At 40.1% G+C, this 23538-nt stretch overlaps 1 protein-coding gene across 24 annotated transcripts in view; it reads left to right on the top strand.

The window, feature by feature from the left end:
- Nucleotides 1-23538, top strand: part of DOCK9 (dedicator of cytokinesis 9) — a 322858-nt gene that overhangs the window by 209944 nt on the left and 89376 nt on the right. For 12 of the 24 annotated variants that reach the window (XM_081815151.1, XM_081815133.1, XM_081815131.1 and 9 more), the window contains exons 34-39: nt 2925-3058; nt 5123-5237; nt 8570-8636; nt 10148-10195; nt 12767-12903; nt 20877-20992. In XM_081815151.1, the coding sequence (XP_081671277.1) occupies nt 2925-3058; nt 5123-5237; nt 8570-8636; nt 10148-10195; nt 12767-12903; nt 20877-20992 (617 nt within the window). Of the gene's footprint in view, nt 1-2924; nt 3059-5122; nt 5238-8569; nt 8637-10147; nt 10196-12766; nt 12904-13424; nt 20753-20876; nt 20993-23538 lie in introns of those variants that run through there. The other 12 variants (XM_081815137.1, XM_081815142.1, XM_081815150.1 and 9 more) reach the window with 4 other exon arrangements.

Genomic DNA, 23538 nt, shown 5'->3' with positions numbered 1-23538 from the left:
GCAAGGAGTGGAAAGCTTACGCGATGTGCACAGTGCTCAGCATGGTGACATTATCTGACTGCCATTATAACAAGCACAATTCTTCAGTGTTACGCATGCTTTGTGATACACTCTAGGTAGCCAATTTCATGACTCTTGGGGCCCAGGAATGTGTTGAAATCTTAACTCCCTGACCAATACTCTGTAGGATTCAAGACTCTGGAAATGATCAAACCAGAATGAGGTGATGCTTTGACTGTGACTTTATTTTCCAATTCTGCATCACCTTGTTAGGGTGTAGGTTGCCTTGAGAACGTAAAGAGCCATTGGGTATCATTACCAAGACTCGAACGGCATTAATGACCTTCAGTTGCTCTGTATTCACGATGAAGTTATGAAAAGTATCAGAGACTGATTTAATCCCTTTTCACTCTCTTAAATTTCAAGATCTGAATCCACTTTTCTTAGGAATTCAACCTAACAGACTTGTTTATCCTCAGACTTCATCTCTATTACCCCCATCTTTAAAGACTTAAGTCCTTGTTCCCTTTTAGAAATGCCTTCCAGAAAAGCCCCCACCTTTGAACTGGGTTTGCTAGTTTTCTGGTAGCTTTTCTTTTATTCACTGAGGGGTTTCCAGTTAACTTGAGTCCTGGTTGTTATCCTTCAAGAGCAGACTTTCTCCTTACATCTCTTATTTAGTAGAAATCCTCTTTCCTCACCTATTGAGAATGCACCTTCAGCATTGTTTTTAAATGCCTTTGGAACTTGGTGCATGAAGATTTCTAGAACTGTTCATTGCCTGGATAAATCTACTCCGAGATCATATTCGTTTTAAAAGGCACACATTCTTAGGCTCAGGGTTTCCTTTTCTACCTGCTCAGTGGTTTGCATTGGGCTGTCTATACAAAGAAGACAGAAGTGAACCAAACTTCTTTTCATTTTACTTACATGTTGTTTAAGATTTTTAAAATGCACTGGGCTGAGATATTAAGTACAAACACACACACACACACAATGGGAATATAGTTCTACTAAACATGTTGATTTTGATTTATTGCATTTCCATCTGTTTGCCTTAGATTAGGACTCCATTTCTGGAATGGAGCCTAAAACCCTGGGAATTTAAGGTCTAATTTTACTTTACTGAGGACCTCTTTCTCATGATCATTATGTTCTACATTAAATATGAAGTATGGTTATATTAGGAGGACTATAATTATAAGTTGGTCATAAAGTATGTTTTATCTCTTAAGTATAGAAAAAGGCTCATAGTTTTTTCGTAGGTTTTTACCTATGACAATCCATCACACAGTTTCTGTTCTGGGATGAGGCAGCCTGGGACCAGTGGTTTACATGTTCCAGCCATCACTTACATTTTTACATTTTCAAATTCCCCTGGTGGTTCTTTTCTTAATTTTAATATGCTGATTCAGTTTCGGGGATGTTGGTGATGGATAAACCTGAGTGTTAGGTAGAGGGAGGGATTAACTTAGAATGTGTCTCAGGGGTACCTGGGTGGCTCAGTGGGTTGAGCATCCAACTCAATTTTGGCTTGGGATGGAATCTCAGGGTCTTGAGATCGAGCCTCACGTTGGGCTCCATGCTCAGCGTGGGGTCTGCTTGGGATTCTTTCTCTCCCTCTACCCCTCCCCGCCTCACACTCTAAATAAATAGGTAGGTAGATAGATAATCTTTAAAAAAAGGAAGTGTCTCAGTCCGTGACAGCTAATTGGCATCCTAAAATCTGAAAATGGCTGGCCTGTTCTGAGGTGTTGGGTGTGGGAGGCCGTGCTTACAGCTTGCTGGAGCATGGTGCCAAGAGGCTCTTCATACAGCGTGCACAGCCAGCCAGGCCTTTGAGCTGGAGGCACGCCTTTTGGTTCAGCATGGAATGTACAAGTTTGATAGTTGTTTTAAATTATGTGATATACTTAAATCTTACCTACGCAGGAATTCAATCTATTACTTTTAAAAATTCCATAGCACTGAGGTGGGGGCTGATTTCTGACTTCAAATGCTGTTTTTTTCACGGATGTCACACATTTTATTTCTAAGATACGTTTCATTTCTGCTCAGAACTGTTGCAGAGATTCCCAAACATTCTCCATTCACAGCACGCTTATTGTCACAGTAATTTTTTCATCGAGTGTCCAGGCCAGAGTAAATACCCAACAGTTCTGTTTATGAGGTACTTGGAGCCACATAACCTAATAAGTTCTTATATCTGAACAACTTAGTAGGCATTTGAAAAAAAATACACATAAAAAAAATTATTTTTAATAACCACAGCCATTACCAATGGGATGTGAGTGCCTGTGAGGCACCGCCCAGCTTCTCAAATTTGGAGTCAGATTGCTCACCACCATCTTCATTTCCTGTTCCACATTGATTTTCACCCAGTACCTGCTTTTTATCATAGCAACCACCAAATCCCTAGTTTCACAAAGATGTGACATCATCGAAAGGAATGTAGCACGATCTAACATTGAAACTGCAGTTTCGGTAGAAACTGCAGTTTTGAGCATCATCGTGTTTTTCTTGAAAATGTAAAACATCCCAAGACACCCCTGTGAGTTTCCTAGGGCACCTCAGCATATAGTTTGAATACTGTGGCTTATTGCATGGTTTCATGTTTTGATTTGATAGTTGTAGATGGATTTATCTTTTTAACTTTTTTAACGTCTTTGTCTCATTCTGGAACAGTGTGTGTTCCTTTAGTCTGAGAAATCAAAGGTAGCTTCACATAAGTGAATTCTTGGTTATGTCTGAATGTTTCGGCTTATGGCCTGGTTCTTTAAAGGTGAGGTAGTTAAATGAAACTCTTGAACCAACTTAGCAAAAAAAAATAAGTGCCGTAGAAGCAATTTCCCTTAAAGTATACTGCTTATCTTTATCTTGTTGTATCTCACCAAGTCTTTGGTCTTGGCTTAATTTCTGTTTAGCTTCTCCATATACAACGTCAACTCCAAACATCAATAGTGTGAGAAATGCTGATTCAAGAGGATCTCTCATAAGCACAGATTCGGGGAACAGCCTTCCAGAAAGGAATAGTGAGAAAAGCAATTCCCTGGATAAGGTAATTTCTTTTCATATAACTTAAGTGTTTCTTACAGCTAATGGATTTAGCCCCAGAGTAACCCATGCTTCATGTTCCGGTGTTCATTAAGTGTGACTTTTTTTTTTTTTTTTTTTAAATAACTCAGTTAACCTGGAGTTATTATCAGAGTTATGATCAGAGTATTATCTAAGGATGGGGCCCATTTCCTGAAATCCCCCCAATTTTTGTTTCCAAGATTTCACATCAGGGCAGTGTTTACAGTGGAGGACCTTGAGCACATAGTTTCGGCAGGTTGGACAGGTAGGGAGATCAAAATGCCACTTGTTTAGAATCGCCATGGTCTGTATGCCAGAGAATACCATTTATACACAGTTATCCATGCAAATGGGTGTTGGGTCCAGAGCCAGCTCCAGAAAAATTAATTGATCATCTAGGTGATTCAGGGATAAGGCTTTATTTGTAACCAACTCACACTGGTACCCCCAACACAACACATCCTCCTTATATTTAACATTTTTTCTTGAAATAATCAAGGGTCAAGCTATTTGGAACTTTGTGGGAATGGATAAAGCTTGAATTTAAACCTGGAACAATGATAGATTGGTGTTGCCTTAGCCACTGTTTTCCTAAGTTATTTCAAGTTATAGGCAAGCACACATACCAATAAACAGGTGAACTACTTAGGGATGTATTTCTAGTTCTCAGAAACGTGCAAGATGTCCTTCAGCATCAGGTTTGTCATTGTACCTACATTTCTGTGGCTGGCAGTGACACAATTATCCTTCAGTGCGGTTCTTTTAGAGGCGTGAGCATCTCAGTGTGGGTGTGTGTCATGACGCGTTGAACTTTCCCCTTGACCGTGACTTGCCTTCATGTGTAGAGTGAGAAGCTGCTCAGGAGGCATTCTGCTTGCGTCATACGCAGTCCTGGAGAGGAAGAAGAGAACTGCCAGTCAGCCAGGAAAAACCGGGTCACTGTGGATTTTTCTCTTCTAACAATCCCACCTTTGCCAGAGGAAACTTTGCATGCGGCACCTTCCCTCCCACTGCAAGAAGTACTGGGTTCTCCTAGTGGCCCTGGCGAAGTGGGTGGGCAAAATGATGCATTCACACTACTGTTTTGCCACTAACTGCACCTGTATTTCTTTCTATAATAAAAATACTCATGTCTGATATTAATTAAACCTGTTTACTGTATATTTTTTTCAATTGCCCCCCAATACCTCGAATGAAAGATAATTTTTTTATTGATCTTTCTGCTTTGGTATTTGCCAAAAAAATAAAAAAAAATCCTGCTTTCAATTGGCAATATAACTTTGAAGATTTTAAAATCTCCTGTGTTTTTTTAATCAGATGAGATTCTTTTTCTTTTTTTTTTCCTAATGTGAACCCCTTGAACATGTAAACTTGCTGTCTAGTGGCAAAACTGCTCTCACCCTGTGCCCTGTGCTTTCTGAAGTTTGCAGTGTTGAGCTAAGCTGATGAGGGAATGATCTCATCAGTTTAGGGTCTTTGGCAAGCTCTGCTGAGGTGTCCCTGTTTGTTCCCATTGGGTACCTGCCTATTGTTTTCCCCCCAAGGGTGCCCCATGATGTCAGCTGAATGACAGGGACTCAGCGCTAGGCTTTTGTGGCTGGTACACAACAGGAGTGTAGATTTTATTTGCTCTTTCAGCCACTGGCATTCTCCTGAGGATATGGTTGGTTCTGTGGTGTCTTCTGACTCATCATTTCTGTGTTTAATCCTAGCACTCATCCTTTTTTGCATGAGATTGTACTTGACATTTTAGAACTAAGCTGGTAGCTACAGCTAAGGTTATCCAGTTTGAAAAGTCTGTGCCTGCTGGCTTGTCTCTTGGGATAGTATGCAAAGGAGGCAAGTCAGAGCTTCTGTGGACTAGCACCTGTGTGTGTATTTGGTGAAGGTGTGCCTGTGGTTTGTCGACAAATGAGTTATACCTTCCAATTTGTGTGATTTGACTCAATTCTAAGAACCTTTCTCTTCCAAGGGAGAAAAATGAACCTAATTTTGTTTTACTTGGAATGGTGGATTTAAAAAATCACCTGTATTTCCTTTTTTTTAGCACCAACAAAGTGGCACTTTGGGAAATTCTGTGGTTCGTTGTGACAAACTTGACCAGTCCGAGATTAAGAGCCTGCTGATGTGTTTCCTCTACATCTTAAAAAGCATGTCTGATGGTAGGTAAAAGTGAAGTTTGTCGGTTTTACTTTGTTTCAGTCTTTGGTTTCTTTTTTTAAAACTTGTAATTGCTTGAAAGGATAGAAGGACTTAAAAAGCTTTTCTTCCTCATTTGAAATACATGTTAGTTTACTAGATGTAGCAGAAATAAGAGTCTTAATTTGAAAAAGGGTTTTTACTAATTATTCTAGAAAGTGAGTTCTAAACTGTGCATGGACCATTTAAAAAAAAATTTTTTTTATTAAACTCAGACCTACCATCGTAATTAAAGGAGACAGAAGCAGATAAATGAGGTAGCCTTTTATTTTTTTTAAAAACAATTTCATTTGTCCAAACGAACTTACTGGCAACTTGCATAACTTTATTAGTCAGGCTCTTGAATTGGAAGATGGAGTGTTGGGGGATCTAAGCATCTCTTCCATTTAGAGCATGTGTGACATTCTGGATTTAACTGGAAGTGAGATGTGATTTTTTTAGTTTTTCATGGAATTAGTGGTAACATAGTAGATTAAGTTTCTCATGAAAGGTTTGACAACCACATTTTGTGATAGAATAAAGCATGTGAACATCCGTGAAACTCTGGTTTTGTGATATAAGCAATCACATGAAATCGTGCCATGGTACAATGTCATGTTTCTTCCTTGATCAAAAATCTTGTCTTACTTTCGCTGCAATGTAGCAGAAAGTGTCCTGTGAAGTGTACTGAGTGAAGGCAAAGTCTTTTGAAAACAAAATGCTGAAGGCCTCTCGTGCTGCCAATGTGGTGGCAGTCAGTGTGGGCCTTAAACATCCAGCGGAAGGCATTTCTGCCTGAAAATAGTGTTTCTTTTCTATCAGGCTTCCATTTCTCCAGCATTAATAGCCAGACCTTAGTACTCAGATGTTAGGAACTGCATACCTGTCTTTAAGATGCTTCAGGACTGGGTTATTTTATTATTCTGTCAATTTGTTACTTTAAAGGAGCTTTTAAAAACACAACAGACAGACAATATTTTCCTTGAATGATGACCAAATAGCAAAGCACTGGGCACTTATTCAGGCGTTTGGGTTATAAAGTTGAAATTCTTCCCTCAATGTCAAAAGTTCTGAACTTTATATCATGATGGTGAGTTTTAGCCAGCTTTGTAATTCTATTTTTCCTTTGTTGAAAGTTTTCCTTAAAATATTTTAAGTTTCAAATAATAAATATAATTTATATAACTAGAACATAACTACTTTTCTAAGACCAATGTACCAGAAATTTTGCATCCAAGTGAAAGTTTTCCTTTAAAGATAGCCCTTTGGAAGGCCATGCACATACTTGCATGCAATGACCTCTTCAGAACAGTTTTAGAGCTTTTAAAAAAAAAAAAAAAAAATTACCTTCAACGTATCAGTTTCCTTCCTCTTATAATTTGAATTTGTGTGTGGGTCATGTTAAAGAAATCTTCACCTACCCCCAGAGTCATGAAGATGTTCTTCGTTATCTTTAAAAGTGGTATTATTCAAATTTTCACATTTAAATCTTAATATCTACCTGGACTTGATTCTTATGTATGGTATGGGGTGGGGGAGAAATTGTCTTTGGAGTAGTTTACCAGACAGACAACCAGAGTCAACTGTGTAACTGTGTAGCTACTCTTTCCCTTTACCCACGTTCAAGGAGCACCTCCTACCCATTGGGCCCCTACCTCCTTCATAGAGGTTAGTTGTCTTCCCCCTCTCCTTGGTCAGTAGCCTCAGCCTCAGTCAATAGTCAAGTGCAGGGAAAGGCAGCTTGGTGTCCCTTGGCTGACCAGCCGGCTCTGTCTGATATGTGCTGGGGTGACCACAGATATCTGCAAGTTGACCCAGACAGGTCCTGCTCACCGCATGGGGATGGCCAGTCTCAAGTAACCAGAGTCTGTTCCTCTGGAATCTAAACTCAGAATTCCTGAAAGATGGAAGCTCACTGACCCACCCATGTTACTGGTCTAATAAACTAAACATGGCTTTTAAAGTCAGGTGATTTAAGTCCCCATTCCACCATGATTCTTTAGGCTGGTGATGGGAGAACCACTTGACTTCTCTGAGCCTTTATTAGCTTATCTGTAAATTGGAACACTGCCCCTGATTGTGGTGGCAATTCATGTACAATCATGAGACCACCTAGCACACAGTGCTCACAAATAACAGATTCTCCATGTATATCTCATGGCTTCCCCTGCCTGTCACCATTCTTGATAAGTGTGGAGTGAAAAGTCCATGGCCGGGCACCTTCATGAGCCATCAGCGTCTCTGCACACACGCTCTCACTCACCTCAGGCCCCAAAATTCAGTGGCTTTTCTCCCTGAGAGAAATCTCTTCACCAGTTTCTCAACCTCAATATAAAATATAAGAATGCAAAAATGTTTAACTACCCAGTGATAACACTGTTTGTGCAATTCTAAAAAGTTAAGGGTCATACACAGAGAATGCTTCCTGTAAACGGATTTGTAGGATTTGGCTTTACTGAAAATATGCCAGGTCATCTTGATGCAGAGCAGGTATGAGTGTGACTTCTTAATCGAGAGTATACTTCATCATCATGCTGGGAAACAGGAACTTGCACACGTTGCTTGTTTGGAAGCCTATTTGGCAACATCTGTCAAAATTTTAAATGCACATAAATTTGACATGGCTATTTCGTTTCTAAGAATATTTGTCCTATAGATACAGTTAGACAAGTGTGCAAACATCCATGTAAAAGGATATTCTTTGAAGCATAATTTAATGTAGCAAAACATTAGGGGGGGAAACAAGTAAATGTCTATCAGTAAGGGGCTGGCTAACTCAATTATACTGCATTCATGGAGAGGAATATCAGGCAACTTGGAAAAGATTGGAATAGATCGAAGCTATATTATTACTGAGTTAAAACTCAAAGGAAAAGCAATGTGTGAGCATGTACGCTTCCATTTCTGCATGTATGTGTTAGGAAGAGAGTACTTAAAGTATATGCAAGAATTTTCAACAGATTCCTTCCTGGAGAGAGATCTGTATTAGGCAAAGAGAGAGCCTAACTTGAGATTATTTGCCTACTTGTATTCTTTGAAATTTCTGACCCACTGAAGAGCACATTATATGTAAGTTAAATATGTACTATATAGTGCTAGGTGATAAATGATGAAATTAAAGTTCAGGTGTTCAAATGCAGCTTCTTTAAACTGAATATGCACGTTGTGTATGTTACCGGTAAAGATTGGTCACTGTGGTTTGTTCTTTGATCAGCTATAAAAGGGTTTGAGGGTTTATACTCCAAAATCTTTTCCCTATCCCCTAATGTATATAATACACATCACGATTCTGACTAAATTAATGTTTACTTTCTAGATGCTTTGTTTACATATTGGAACAAGGCTTCAACATCTGAACTTATGGATTTTTTTACAATATCTGAGTGAGTAGTTTTGTTCTGCTTATTGCCTCTTGATTTTTCCTGGCTAATTAAGAGGTGTGAACAATGCTATGTAGTTGAACCAGGAATGTAGTATATTCACATCCACCCTTTTTAAGCTCTTTCTGCTGGACCTGACCCCAGCACCTGCTCTCAGGAGCACATGACTCAGTGGGCAGTGACCAACCCTCAGTTATTAGATATGTGGTTGTTATAGATGAGAGCTAACTACTTATGTGTAAAAACCATTTGAATAAAATGACACAATTTATTAGCTGAATTGGGTGGATGCTACATTTCGAAGGAGAATCTAACAGCTCAAGCAGATGTAAAAACTGAGTCAAAAATAGCTATAATTTTTAAATGTAAGTGAAATCATAATTTTATCTTTATTACCTCATTTTATCTCTTCAATCTAAGTTTCTGATTTCCTTTAAGCTCTTTGCTTTAAAAAAAAAAACCACGAATCCACAATCCCTTATGCAAAATTGCTGGGGCCAGGGGCACCTGGGTGGCTCAGTCAGTTAAGCGCCCAACTCTTGATCTCAGCTCAGGTCTTGATCTCAGGGTTATGAGTTCAAGCCCTGCGTTGGGCTCCACCCTGGGCATGGAGCCTACTTAAAAAAAAAAAAAAAAAATTGCTGGGGCCAGATGATTTTCCAAATCCAAAATTTTTGGATCTTTAGAAAATTTACATATAGAGCATATTCTATAACATCCCTGCAAGGTCTCAGACAGCACCCCACAATCAAACACTTTATTGTTTCTGCAGTACTATGATTGTTCACAATAATTAGGTAAATTATAACTGTAAATCGCTTTATATCTGTTAATTGAGGTCATGATTTTGATGCCAAATATATTTGCCTAAACTCAGGTGGAAACCTATGGTGTTCAGAGCTTTGTGCATTTTGGATTATGGTCTTGGTTCATAGTTGCATGATTATTCTCTCTGCTAAGTTAAACAAGGGAGAGAGATGAGATTCAGCACTAGAAGAACTTACTGGACATTATTATAACTACTTCTTACTAAATATATGATTTTTAAAAAAAAAAAATCAGTACTGTGGATATATGAAAACAAACCCCAAAACCAGATATATGATGTCTGTAAGGGACCAGTCCATTTAGAAAAGCCAAAAGAGGGAGCTCCTTGCCCAGATTGAATGAGGACAAATAAGCATCTGGGGACAGTGCCCCCACCCTGTGCTTCCCCCAGCGCCTGTGCTGAGACAGACTGCGTGAGTCAACGTCTAAACCCTGAGTCGATGGACAATCCTGTGGTCCCAGGCCTCTCTGTGGCTTTAACTGCCCAGCACAGCATGGGGCCTCCCCTGTAGGGTGGTGATTTTCTCTGGGTGAGAGAGACCTTCCTGAGGATTTCTGACCACCAGAAGTAAGAGGCTCATGGTAGGTGTAAGAGTTTATTGAATGTGTTGTTGCTGGTGGGTTTAAATAAAGCAATGTATTGGAAACCATTTTATTTTCCTAATAACCTTTCATCCTGTCTGCAGAGTCTGCTTACACCAGTTCCAGTACATGGGCAAGCGATATATAGCCAGGTACTGTGGGGGTTTAGTTTGAATGTGTATCATTCCCTGTATTACTTGGATCTGAATGTGTGGAAATTGTCATCTGTGATGATTGGCAGTTGGAATTCTCATAACCAGCCGCGATGTCTTTGGACTGCTACCGTCAAATCTGGTGGCATCTTTCACCTGCATTCCCACACTGCTTCTGTCTCATTTTGCCTCATGCACATCTCTTGGAAGGATTTCCCTTTATGGCCTGCATGCTTCCTTCCAAATGCTCCCCGTGTTCTGTTCCTTCCGTGTCCCCTTCCTCTTCTCCCAGCTCCCCCAGGTGTGTCTTCTCGCTCTTTTCTCCTCCTTCAGTGGTTTCACTTCCCCTGTTTGACTTTCAGAGGTCACTTTTTACCATTCCTTCTCCCAACTACAAAGACGTTAATTTCTCACATAACCATTTTTCCTTTTTTCTTCATAGAAGAATGTTTTCAGTCCATCTCAGATTTGTTCGGACTTCCATAAAAACCTTCTCTGCAATGGAGCCTTTTCTCCTCTTAGTCCCAGTAAGCTGTCCATACCCTGCTTTTGTCTGACCAGAACTCTTGGTTGAGTTTCATAAATCCTCACGGCCCTGCCCCACACTATCCTCTGAGATCCATACCGAGTTCAAGGGGAGCTGGAACCTCATTGTGAGGGGCACCCAAGCCTCTCCTTTTCCTTAGAGCACATCTTGTCCTTACCACGTCCTCACTCCTGCTCTGCAGCTGCTCAGTGCATCTGTATTTGTTTTTGTCCATGTTGTGTATCCTGTGATAATGTATTTAGGGGGTTGGTCTAAGTATCCTATTTTTCCGTTGTTATTATTTATAGGTAAACATATTTATATTTTAGGAAAAACTTCAAAATTTACTAGTGATTGAGTTTTTTCTCTTATCTATAATTCTGTTTTACAGCAGTGAAACAGGAAAGAGATTTTTAAGATTATTTGAGTGTGGAGATTTTACTTTTTATGTTAACATGTTCTTTTCTTGGGATATTTGAGACATTTCCACAATTATGTTTCATGTTCAATAAAAGTTTGTGGGGTTTTTTTAAAGAGCAAATTTAGAGAGTATATTTTACGCTTTCATCCTATTCATATTTATTTTTAACCGAAATGCGGTGGCACTTAAAGTTCTCTCATTTTAACTGTCATTTTTTATTGCAACAGTAAATTATACATTTGCACTTTTGAGTACCAAATACAAGTATATACAAGGTGACCTTATACAGTAACACCTCACACCCTGACTTCATTCCCTCTGACTCTGCCCCGTGAAGATGGGCACACAGTATATTTGTAACCGGAAGGCACTGTGCCTGGCAAGCTTCACAGCCTTCTTGCAGTAACTGTCACCCACAGCACAAGATGGCATTTGGAGAGCGTTGTGCAAAATAGGGTGACATGCCGCAGAGTTGAACATGGTGCGTGTGGGAAGCTGAAGATTTCTGCCCAACAAAATATTTTAGAATTGGGTTTTGTGTAACTGAGAACTTATTTTTTATTTAATGGCTATGAATTTAATTTTTTAAAAAAATCTTCTGACTTTATAAGCACCCTGTATATATTTGCATGTAAAAGTGTGCTTCCTTGGGCTGTCCTAAAAATAGATGGGCATAGGAAGGTGGGAGTGGAAGGTGGTGTTGCTTGTTATGTGCATCGTGGAAAGATGTGCCCTGCTTTATAGAAAATTCCTGTGGTTTCTGCTCCATGTGACAAAGATCCTGAGCAGGAGTCTGAACGCTGTTGATGTCTGCCCTCCGTGGCAGTCCGGTCTGATGAATACTGCGTCTTCTCGTTGTGTCCCTCTGAAATCACCCAGCAGCATGTTGCCCGGTGAAACTCCATGCATGCCCTGTTCAACTCCACACAATAACACAGTGAGGGAGACGGTTGGCTCCGGGCCGGGGGACAGGTGTCATTCCAGCACGGGTCTCATTTTTCATCTGCTCTGGTGATGGTACACAGTAGGAAGTTAGCTGTTTGATTGCTAACCCAGATCACTTTTCTATTTTCTTTACTTGACTGCTGACAAGTTTAACAAAGTGTGTGGCTCTTCTCCTTCCTGCCTGGGTAAGAATAAAGGTGTTAAAACCGCCTCATATAATCCCTCTCATTGCATGTTTGTTCTGTTTCTTCCAATGCATTGTTTTCATTAAAAAAATAAATATATTATATATTTTTTTTTTTGCTCTTTAATAACATATATAACCCGAAAAGATTCGTGGTGTTTGGCAGTTGTCAGAACGCTAACCTTTAGCACCACGTCGGACTGATGCTCCAATTTTTAAAAAGCAGCATCTCTATAGTACATTCTAAAACTCAAAAGTTCCCTGCTTTGGCTTGATTTTTGCTTCTTCGCCATCAGGTGCTTTGCTGTGAACCTGTTAGGAGCTGCCGCCTGTGTGTGCGTCTCTGGCTCACCCGGCCCCAAGCAGGCCGCGCTGCTCCTGGTCGGAGTGTGGCCGGTCCCCTTGTGCTGTGTCCTGGCCTCACTAACCCTCCTCGTCTCGCTGCAGTGTAACAAGTCTAACTTTTGCTTCTACCCCATTTCACTCATGTTGCAGGAACCAGGAGGGGTTGGGACCCATAGTTCATGATCGAAAATCTCAGACATTGCCTGTTTCCCGTAACAGAACAGGAATGATGCATGCCAGATTGCAGCAGCTGGGCAGCCTGGATAACTCTCTCACTTTTAACCACAGTAAGTCCCATGACATACCATCGTAACAGCCAGCCATCTCATGTGACATCTCAGAGGGGAGAGCCCCAGGCCACACCACACCACATCACCAACTTGACTTTTCTTCCAGCTCAGAGCAAGTGGGATGAAGAGCTCATGGCGAAATTCCCTTCTTTGGAGGAGAGTGACACAATGTGGAACATGGTCAGCTACGGCACCAGACCTAAAGTGCTGGACCCTTTGTCCCAACCCCCTCCATTCAGTATTTTTAACGTAAAATTTGGTGGGTTTGACAGCCAAACATTCTCTGATATCTTTAATTTAATATTTGGATTTTCCCTGTGCAAGTCCTGAGGACATCTGGGACAGGTTCCTTTCGTTCTTCTGAGCCCATGCATGTAGTTGATCAAGTGTCCACATTCTGACATTCCAGCTTTGAATGTATGTTAATCTTTAAACTGCTGTGAAAACATAAAGCCCATGAATCAATTTGTGAGGGTGTGGAAAAGCCAATAACAAAGTGACTTTTTCTGTGTTTTCAGTGTGAGAAAGATATCAAGTGTGCTTGGAATTTCTGTAGACAATGGTAAGATTTAATCAGGTTGAAGTCTGCTTATGAGGCCGCTTCACTTGCAAACCGAGACCTTTTTGTTCATCTTGCCTTCCTAACTTTGGGGCTTTCTAACTTCACAATAGAGGTTCTATCAAAAAGTGGGAGCATATTTTTTAATTTACCATTTTCATATCCCCAGAGGAGACATGGCATCATATACTATTTCTAGAAACTTAAGTGTTTTGTCTCTTTAAAGGTTTCTCAAAGCAGAAAACCTAAAAGCTATCAACCATGTGGTATTTTAAAAAACTGATGCCATCATTTATAATAAATACCATTTCTGTTAGTGATGTGTTCTCTGAATTGTTTCATCTTTTCTCCAAGCATAACATCGCTAGTTACTGTCTTACGTAGACAATTATTTGTTCTCACTCCAAGTAATGCCTTTAATGTATAGTTATTAATATCTTCTCATCATTTCTAATCATAAGAATTCCACTCACTGTGATCTTCCTGTCTCTTTCTTTATATAGGCTAAGAGTAAAGACAATATTCCCAATGCTTTAAATTGATAATAGTTCAGAGTAAGAAGGCCGAGGCATCGAAATACAGCAGCTATCCACTCTTTCACCCCAGCAAAGTTTGATGGAATGGGTATAGACTCTCTTGGTAAAATTCTAAGCTTAGTTTAGATCAGTATTATATTTGCCTGCCACACACCGAATCGGTGGCGTTCAAGAGCTAGTGCTGAGTCCTACACTCCGCTGTAGGATGTACGTTCATGATGCATCTCAGGCTACAATACTTGATTTTTCCGTATCTTGTCAGTTAGGGCTTTTTCTAGCTCTGTAGACAAGGGGTTGAAACAAACAAAACAAGTTTTGTTGTTTTTAGTTGTCGTTTCCTATTTAGCAAACAAATTAAATTCTCACTGTTCTGCAGGACTTGCCACACTGCCTTTGATAGTTTATAACAGAGGCACTACCTCACTGTCAGCTGGAATAAATACTTTAAAGCACTTAAAAAAAAAAAAAAAATCAGCAGACCAAGTCCCCGACTCCAAAGATAATCATTTAGGAAACACAGAAAACAAACAAAAGTAAAACGAATGATCAACATATGAATGTATAACCTTAATCCACTGAGATAGACCGCAGCTCCTCCCACTGCAAACAGATTTTGCGATGGTGGCTTGAATTGGACGAGAGAGACAGCTGGCTGTGTTTTGCAGCCAAGCACCATATTGCTAACATGGCTGATTCCCATTCTCTCTTCCTGCTACCCACAGAGAGCCCGTCCTTCCTGCCTCTCTCCTCTTTCATCCTGTGGTTTTTGCTTCAGTCAGTTTTCAGTGACACCATCCTCAGTCAGTGTCTCTCCTTCTGCCTTCCCTATAAACAGTGTGTAGCTGATTCTTTTAGCCTTCTCCTGTGTTCCTACAATTCCTGCTCATCCCAAATTGGTTCTGGTGTCTCACAGTCCTTGCATCTTCTCCTAGAACTCAGTCTCCATTTACATCTCTAAATCTGATGATGTATCTAGGTGACTTTAGCCTTTTCCTCTGTTGGCTTTTTGAGCTCCAAATTGTCAGTTCTCCCAGAAGCCGCAGAAAAAGCAGTATATACTGTATGTATACATGTGTATGTGTGTGAGCATGTATACGTATATATACATACATGATTTCTTTACACCTGTGCCTAGGTATTTTATGGGAAATTTGTAGCCATATATGTCTTTTTTTAAAAGTCCTCTTTAACAATGAATACAGTACCTTCTGTTGGGCCAACCAATATGATGTAAATCCAGTATGTGAGAGATTTGCAGGGTGCCAGAGTCTAAAACTTATTTTGGAATTTATTTTGAATTTATTTTAGAAAAGAATAAAAATAGGAAGAATGCCCCCTCCCCATATACACCACCTGCATTTTTTGTTTTGTCTTTTTCTCTGAGGAGGAGAGGCTTTGTCAGGCCTCAGCTTGACCAGCTGGGGGCAGCAGAGGACCACCAGAAATTTAATCCAGTGGAGGCCAAGTTTTGTGCCCCCATTAGCAGATCCATGTAGGTCGTGGGAAAGACACCATATGCACCTTACATGTAACCATGGCAGGGTCTTATCTTTACTCTTGGATTTTGATAGGAAATAATGAAAATGATAAATCCCACTGTGGCCAAATAGTCTTCACTATTTCAAAAACACTCAGAAGATAGAGATTCATTATATTTGGGTCATTACCTAGATACATAAAAAGTAAATGTTTACAACATTAAGACATTGACCTTTTTATTGTAAAGCTCATCCTGTTGTGTATCAACAGAAGCTATTTGTGTCAAATGGCAAATTGAAAGTGATTGCTGCATGTAGAATATTTTACATAAACCATGCTGTGGGAAGGAAGCTAAGTCAGACATGTTTGCAAGTAAGTGATACATGTGCAAAGCATACAAAATAACAGTTTGCATTTACTTTGCTGTTATGTATTGCTCTAGGAATATATTCATTTGCATGATAATTCATATTTCCCACTGGTATGATAGGGCGAAAAGCCAGACAAGAGGTAGAAACACTTGAAGAAAACCTGCATTTTGTATAATTCGGTGTAAGAGAGAGTTCAAGGTCATCGGATTAAGTTGCAGAGAATTCGATTTCAGGTCATTATGGAAAAGCATTTTCTAACTGAACTGCCCATTAGCTAGTGTGGGCACTTGGAGCTGGAGGTGTGAAAACAGAGACTGGATGAGGACCCACTGGGGATATTGTCCAGGTCTCTTAAACGTCACACGGGGAGGTGAGGAGTTAGATGAGATGGCTTATAAGACCACATCTAACTCTGAAATTCTTTGACATCTGTGAAGTACAAGCAAGACAGTGAGTATCAGTGATAAATAAATTCCCTTACTGTACATAATATTGAATCAACAGGAAAAATGCAGAGAACACGTATATCCTTTGAAGTAATATTAATATTTTTTCAGAAGGTTTTTTCTTTTTTAAGATTTTATTTATTTGAGATAGAGTGAGAGACGGCAAGAGAGAGAACAAGCAGGGGGAGCTGCAGAGGAAGACGGAGAAGCAGGCTCTACACTGAGCAGGGAGCCCGACATGGGGCTCAATCCCAGGACCCTGGGATCATGACCTGAACTGAAGGCAGATGCTGTTAAGTCTGAACCATTCAGGTGCCCCTTTTTTCAGAAGGTCTTAAGCATGACAATATATCTTTTAAAATAGGTAAAAAATCGACTTGGATGCTTTAAAAGTATATACTCAAGACAGTAAATGAAATGTTTGTTCATGAAGCCACTTTTTTTTTATTCTGAGGCAGGTTTCCTTGATTTAGAAATATATTTTTGCACATTTTCTAGCATTTCTAATATCAGGATATATCTTAGAGTTATAACAGACCTATCTCATATGTTTATCTTGCACATTATATCCAATATGGCAGCCAGTCATTGGTACTTCTTGCAATTGATGGGATTTCAGGACTGAGGAAGTCTGGCACAATGCCTTTTTAAAGTCAGGCATGTTTATATTTTTAATATCCTTTAAAAGGACTTTAAATTACAATGTATGCTTAAACCAAGTGTTTTCACAGTTTGGAATGTATATCCCATACCAGGTACTATTTTCAGACACAGCTAAACATTAGGTTGAGGTATTCTTCAGAGAAGAGAAAGCAGATGGTGTCACCATTTCCTCAGGTATAAACTCTGGGATTATAGACTCATTCCACAAATCATTTTGAGCATATTTGGTTTTTTGTGTGAATCAGAGGACAGACAGCAAATCACATAATTTTTGCCTTGGAATATTATTCCTTATTCTGTCTACTCTTCGCTCATTTGTGATGAAAATATTCTTAGCAATAAAAGTGGGACGGAGAAGAACAGATAGATAATGTAGAGGCTGATCTGTCTGATACTTTGCAAAAATATATGCAGTTAGTAAAAGCTACAGACCATGAGTTAATATTATGGAGTTAATACTGTAGTTCTAGGGGACTAGGTCTTCCACGTTTAGGGACTTCTTTTAGCAAGAAGATTCATTGTCATTCAGTAGTATTTACTTTTTTCTCATAAAATGTATTATTTTTCTGGATTCATATTATGTGGGCCAGAAGAAAAAAATTAACAATAAAAACAAGAATTCTGGTTTCATAAAGGGTAAAGGCACCTGTTGAAAAGAAAGTGCCTCCTGTAAGAATATGTATCTCGCTTTGAGCCCAAATGTCCTCTGACATTTGGAAAAGGCGAGCGTTTATGTCCCTCCCACCACATCACTTCTGATGGTGTGGCACTGGGGAGGGGAGACGGTTTACAGATGTGGTCAGCGTTACTCTGTCAAGCTGTTCTAGTAACAGGAGTTTATTAAACAGAGTAAATTAATTAAGTCTAACATAGCAGATGACATTAGAGGGGGGGGAAAATCTCATCCTTGGCCTCTGTGTGTTTAAAAGATTTGGGGATTTTTTTTTTTTTGATTTGGGGATTTTAGAATAAATCATTGATGATAAGAGTGATAAGAGTGATAAGAGAATGAAAATTGTGTTAATGTGAGCAGTGAGTCCTAAGGACACTAAAGCATTCCATGACGTGTGTGCCGAAGATGGCACATCAAGGAAGTCCTCCTCCTTTCTCTGATCAGCCTGGCTGAAGATAGTCAGTGCCCTGTGCCTCAAGGCACCACTATTCAGTAGGGGAGATCAGTAGGTTAACACAGCATTCCTTACTTGCCCCGGTGGGAATCCGCTTAATCAGCTTCACAACGTTGCTGACCGATATTTTAAGAAATTGCATTTTTTTCTTAAGACCCCTTTTTGGATGTACCAAGTCCGTTTCATTTTCCTGGGTTGGCCTGTAACATGGTGACCAATGACTAAAGCCTTTCCTCATGCACAACTTAGTTCTAGGCATTGAGACAAGCAGTTTGCATGGGAGTATCCCTCCTCGGTGAACTGTCCATGCAGTCTCTACCACTTAGACAACCTCTCCACGCTGCCCTTTATTTTTAGGGACTTTTTAATAACACTGGCTCAGGAATATTGCTGATTTTTTGAGATAGGAGTTTAAGGAAAAACAAAATTATAACCAGTTGTGGCTTAAAAGGATCATTTCTTTTATTCTTAGATGATTCAGACACAGGCAGACAGATTTCTATATGAATCTGACTGTTACCCTTAAGGAGATTAGATATACAATGTCAAGACTCATGGGTGATGTAAGAGCTGAGAGAAATTTTGTCATTGTCATGTTTCCATACGCATATACATAATTACATAAAAACTTCATTTAGCGTGGCCATTGATACTGTGTTTTAAAAACAACATATCGCCAAATTCCAGTCCTGAATGGGTCCAGACCTTCAGCTGAAAGTAAATACTGTGGAAATTCTTCAGTGTGTAGGCATTTGCATCTATAATGATCATGCCTGCATACACTTAGCCAAGAGGTTACCTAGAAAAAGAAAACTTCAGTTCTTTGCCAAGAAAAATATTAAAATGATCACCAAAACAAGTTCCTTATATGATTTCACCCAGACTATAAAACTTCAGCAGCCCTCAAAGGGTCTTTTTGACCAATAATTTTGGTTGGTCTAATAAAAGGTGTTGTATCCCCCCCTCCCCCAGTTTGTGATCACTTTAGCCATAATTAACAGTCTGTTTTCCTCTTTCACCATCTCTGAATCTTACCAAACAAACCATGTCGAATGAGGTGATGCCCTAGCTTACAAAGGCAGTGCAATGAAATTAGTACCAAAGTACATCCATCTTTCTTTCTCTGGGAGACTTCTTACCAAAAAAGCAAACATAAAGAGAACTACATGGCACCAGGGTGTTAGGGAGCCCCTCTAAAGGCACATCGACTCTGTTGCAGTGTGAAAATCATGCAGTCCACAACCACAAAGCTTCAGAACCACCCTTCTAAAAGCAGAGCAACACTGGATGAAAGTATTTTTAGCCTATTTTGAGACCAACTCGGCAGCTTGGAAAATCTCTTTTGTAGTCTTTTAAAAATCACTCTAACTCTGACGTTTATCAAAGTAAGAATAACATCATGCTAGTTACTTTATTTTATCTTAATAATAGGTACTGTGATACAGTGACCTGGATAAGGAATTTGGAGTGTAGTGTCTGGGTTTTGTTTCCCATTACTGGCCTCAAGAAAATTCTCTAGGTTTTCTCTACTTCACTTTCCTGATCTATATAGAAAATGTTCTCCTCTCTGGAGTATAAAGAAAATTACCTACATAGTAAGTGTTGATTTGTTTTTGCTCCTTGGAGTAGGACGTTATATGATGTTTTATTATATTGCCATCTTTCTTTGTCCTCTGGATCAGTACTGTAACATCTCTGCATCCCTATATGTATTTCTGCTAATGCATATTATTTCATAATTTAATATCTCAAATTGTATGTCAAGCTACATTTATGTCAGGACTAAGTTGATTTTTACAGCCACATATAGAAGATATCAGTTGTATTTAAATTATGATTCTTCAAGTCCTTTCCTTTTCTTAAACGTTTCTTTCAGACATGTACTGGCTTTCATGCTTTTTGATAAAGCAAGTAGAATACTGTTAGCAGTGCAGTCAACTCTTGATTATCACTCGTCATTCTGGCTGATCATACAGATCTTTATGTTATCGATTCAACACTTAGGCACGGCCATCCACCATGTGCCAGGCACTATTCTAAGAACTTCACAGATCTTAATCAATTGAATGCTCACTGCAACCCCTTGAGGTGGATACTATTATCATCCCTATTCTACAGATCAGGGAACTGAGGCATAAAGAGGTCAAATAACTTGGCCAAGGTCACACAGCTAGCAAGTGGCTGAGCTGGATTCAGGGGCCAGCAGCCTGACCCCCGGCTCATTTTCTTCTTCTTCTTTTTTTTTTTTTTTTTAAGATTTCATTTATTTACTTGACAGAGAGAGAGGGAGCACAAACAGGGGGAGTGGAGAGGGAGAAGCAGGCTTCCTGCGGAGCAGGGAGCCCAGTGCGGGGCTCGATCCTTGTACCCTGGGACCATGACCTGAGCCGAAGGCAGACGCTTAACGACTGAACCACCCAGGCGCCCCCTCCCCCCGACAAACTGTTTAGCTTTTCTGTGCCTCAGTTTCCTTCTCTGCTCGGAGGGTTTAATAATGTACATACTTCACAGGGCTGCTGTGGGATTAAATGAGCTAATACATGTCAAGTTCATAGAGTTATGGCTGGCACATAGCACACAGTACATGTTTGCTGCTCTTCTTTCCCTTCCAGAACTGAAAAAGAGTTCTAATTGAACGGACACATTATTAATTACCTACCCCCACCCCACCACTGAAAAAGGGAAATAAGCCTTCTGTAAATAATCAGAAGTTGACTGCAACCATACTGTGCGGCCAGCCTCTTTGTCTGCAGTCACCGGGCAGTAACCTTGTGTTGTAATCCACGCAGGCTACGGCCACTCGGACGCCGACGTTCTTCACCAGTCGCTGCTGGAAGCCAACATCGCTACTGAGGTGTGCCTCACGGCTCTAGACACACTCTCTCTGTTTACACTGGCATTTAAGGTTTGTATTGAACAGCTGGCCGCGGTCAGAGCTTTACCTTTTAAATTCATTCTGCTCGTTTAGTGGAACCAGCAAGAACTTCCTGTGTTGTATTTTTTATTTCAGCAACTGTTTTTGCCCCTGTAAAGAAACCACTCATCCTTAAGATACCTTAATGAAAGCGGTCCATGGTTAATGACTTGAATTCCTTGAAATAAAGTTTAGCTGGTCAGGGTGTGCTGCATACTTGCACATGATGGAAGCAGTCCCTGGAGGTGGTTAACTCTTGGCCGGAAGAAAGCATCCACCTGGGGAACACGGTTTTCTGTGCCCTCGAGGATGATAAGTATAGGAACCTAATCAGCATTTCTGCCCCTACTATCTATGACAATATCCAAATGTAGCAGCAGTTAAAATTAGCTATTTATATATAGAAGAGCAATAAGTAGAAACACATTCACCTCTTACAATTTAAAAAAAAATATGTCAGTAGATTAAGTGATAGAAGCATTTCAAGGATAGAAAATAAAAGGTGGTTTCGGTCTTATTTTTAGGTTTCAGCAAGTAATATTCAAGTAGATGGAAATGGTTTCGCAAGCCATTCGCTTGATTTTAGGAACCTGACACTTCGCAGTCTTGCTAATTGATTGCTTCCATTTCCAGCGCAGAAAAAGGAAGTTGAATTAGTGTTGATAATGCTATGAATATTGAAACAGTGTGTTTCCAAGGATATTTGAAAAAGTTAACCGAAGTCATTTTCTGCTTTACCTTATCTCTGCTTCTCATAAAGCACATTTCTTTATTAGGGTAAAAATAGTGACCCTGATATCATGTCACTTTATTAGGCGATACCTTTATTCTTCTCAGCAGCCACGCCACTCACGTCCGCCCGAAATGTCATTACTAGGAACCCAGTGGAGAGACGAAATACAGACCCTCATCAAATGAGTGTGGGGGCAGCCATGTCCTGTTCCATGGAGAGCGTGGTCCCCCAGCCGGCAGCGGCTGCAGACCCGGGAGCTTGTTAGAAGTGCACAGACCCAGGGGGAGGATTGAGCTTGAGTGCTGAGGTGATCTCTTTCAAAGTCTACATGCCTGTGTGCAGAAACATTTAAAGCTCAGCGCCCCCATGAAAAAGTGGGAAGATGGGCAGATGCTACAGCAGGAAGGGATGTCATGCCCCGCTGCAGGCTTACCTGGCCTAGATTACAGGTTCATGAGGCCCACTGGCAAAGCAGCCACTGGGATCTTGCCCTGCAAATAATTTACTCAGCTGAGGCATCATCTGGAGCATTTCAGAAAAATTAAATTAATTGCATTGAGTTAGCTGATGTAATTCGAGAAAAATCATCTTCCACAGATAAAGCCCCATCATGACTGAGTCTCTGAATTGACCACGTCTAGTAAGTTGTCAAAGGTAGCCAAGAAAACACATTCTTAATGAGAGAAAATGTTTGAAAAGATTTAAGCCCTGCTATTGAGTGCCTTCTGTACCTCAAGCATTAATCTTCACAACAGCCTGGCCTCGTGGATCTTTAATCCCCATTTTACAGATGAGAGGCTGAGACAGGTCAGAAAATTTGCCCAGGATCACTGCACACCTGGCCTGCCAAAGCCCTCGTTCTCCACCCACTAAGCCAGGCGTTGGGTGGGAGGTGATGGCAGGGTGGGGACAGAGAGAGAAAAGATAAGCTGAGGGACATCAAGGTAGTTGAATGATCCCATACAGAAAAAAAGGAGAATATTACCAAGCACTTACCAGATGCTGGTCCTGTGTTGGATGCTTTCACATATGTTCTCTCATTTAATACATAAAAGGGTGTGTTTTATAAACCAAGGTCGTTACATGCAGAAAAATATGATTCTTCTCTGGTAATTTTACAACGTCTGTGATTAACATGATCCCAAGTCAACCCTGGCCTTTAAATAGTTGATAATCTTTTTTAATGTGTTTACAAATTTAACCTGAGAACATATTTTTAGCAATTCCACCTTGTGCCTTTTCTTGATTTGAGCTGCCTGGTGAGAATCAGTCCGTGACGGTGAGGAGCACTTGGATATTGGGTACTTCTAGGGAGTTTGTGGTGTGGTTTACACAACCATAAGCCTGGTCTGCAAAGACACATGAGATTAGGTCACCTTAGTGATTGGTAATCATTTGCAACTGAAACAGCTCTTCTCTCAGGTGGATTCTTAAAGCGCTCTCTAAATAAAACTCAGTGCCATATGCCTAGGAAAGGTGTATCTGTCTTAAATAGCACGGTTCTAGACATCTCATTTTGGTACCGAGGGTTTAAAGTCGTTTACATCCTATTCCTGGATCTTTAAAAATTACTGATGTTGTGTCTTCATTCTCTGAAAGGCTCATTTCCCCTAGGAGGATGTGTTATAACAGTCAAACCTGCATCCGCATCAGACAGTTCCTGAGATTTATTTATAACCTGTGCTCCACCTTGTTGCTAGAGAGAAGTCATGCCTTTCATATTGTCTTAGTGTCTCATTTACTTTCCTGAATGAAATTTTCCTATCCTCACTACAAGTCTACAGGGATAAAAAGTAGAAGTGAG

This window comes from Leptonychotes weddellii, chromosome 3 (assembly GCF_054177405.1).
Source record: "Leptonychotes weddellii isolate Sample4059 chromosome 3, ASM5417740v2, whole genome shotgun sequence".
Taxonomy (NCBI): domain Eukaryota; kingdom Metazoa; phylum Chordata; class Mammalia; order Carnivora; family Phocidae; genus Leptonychotes; species Leptonychotes weddellii.
The sequence above is the reverse complement of the archived record's forward strand: the minus strand, read 5'-3'. Positions and strand labels throughout refer to the sequence as shown.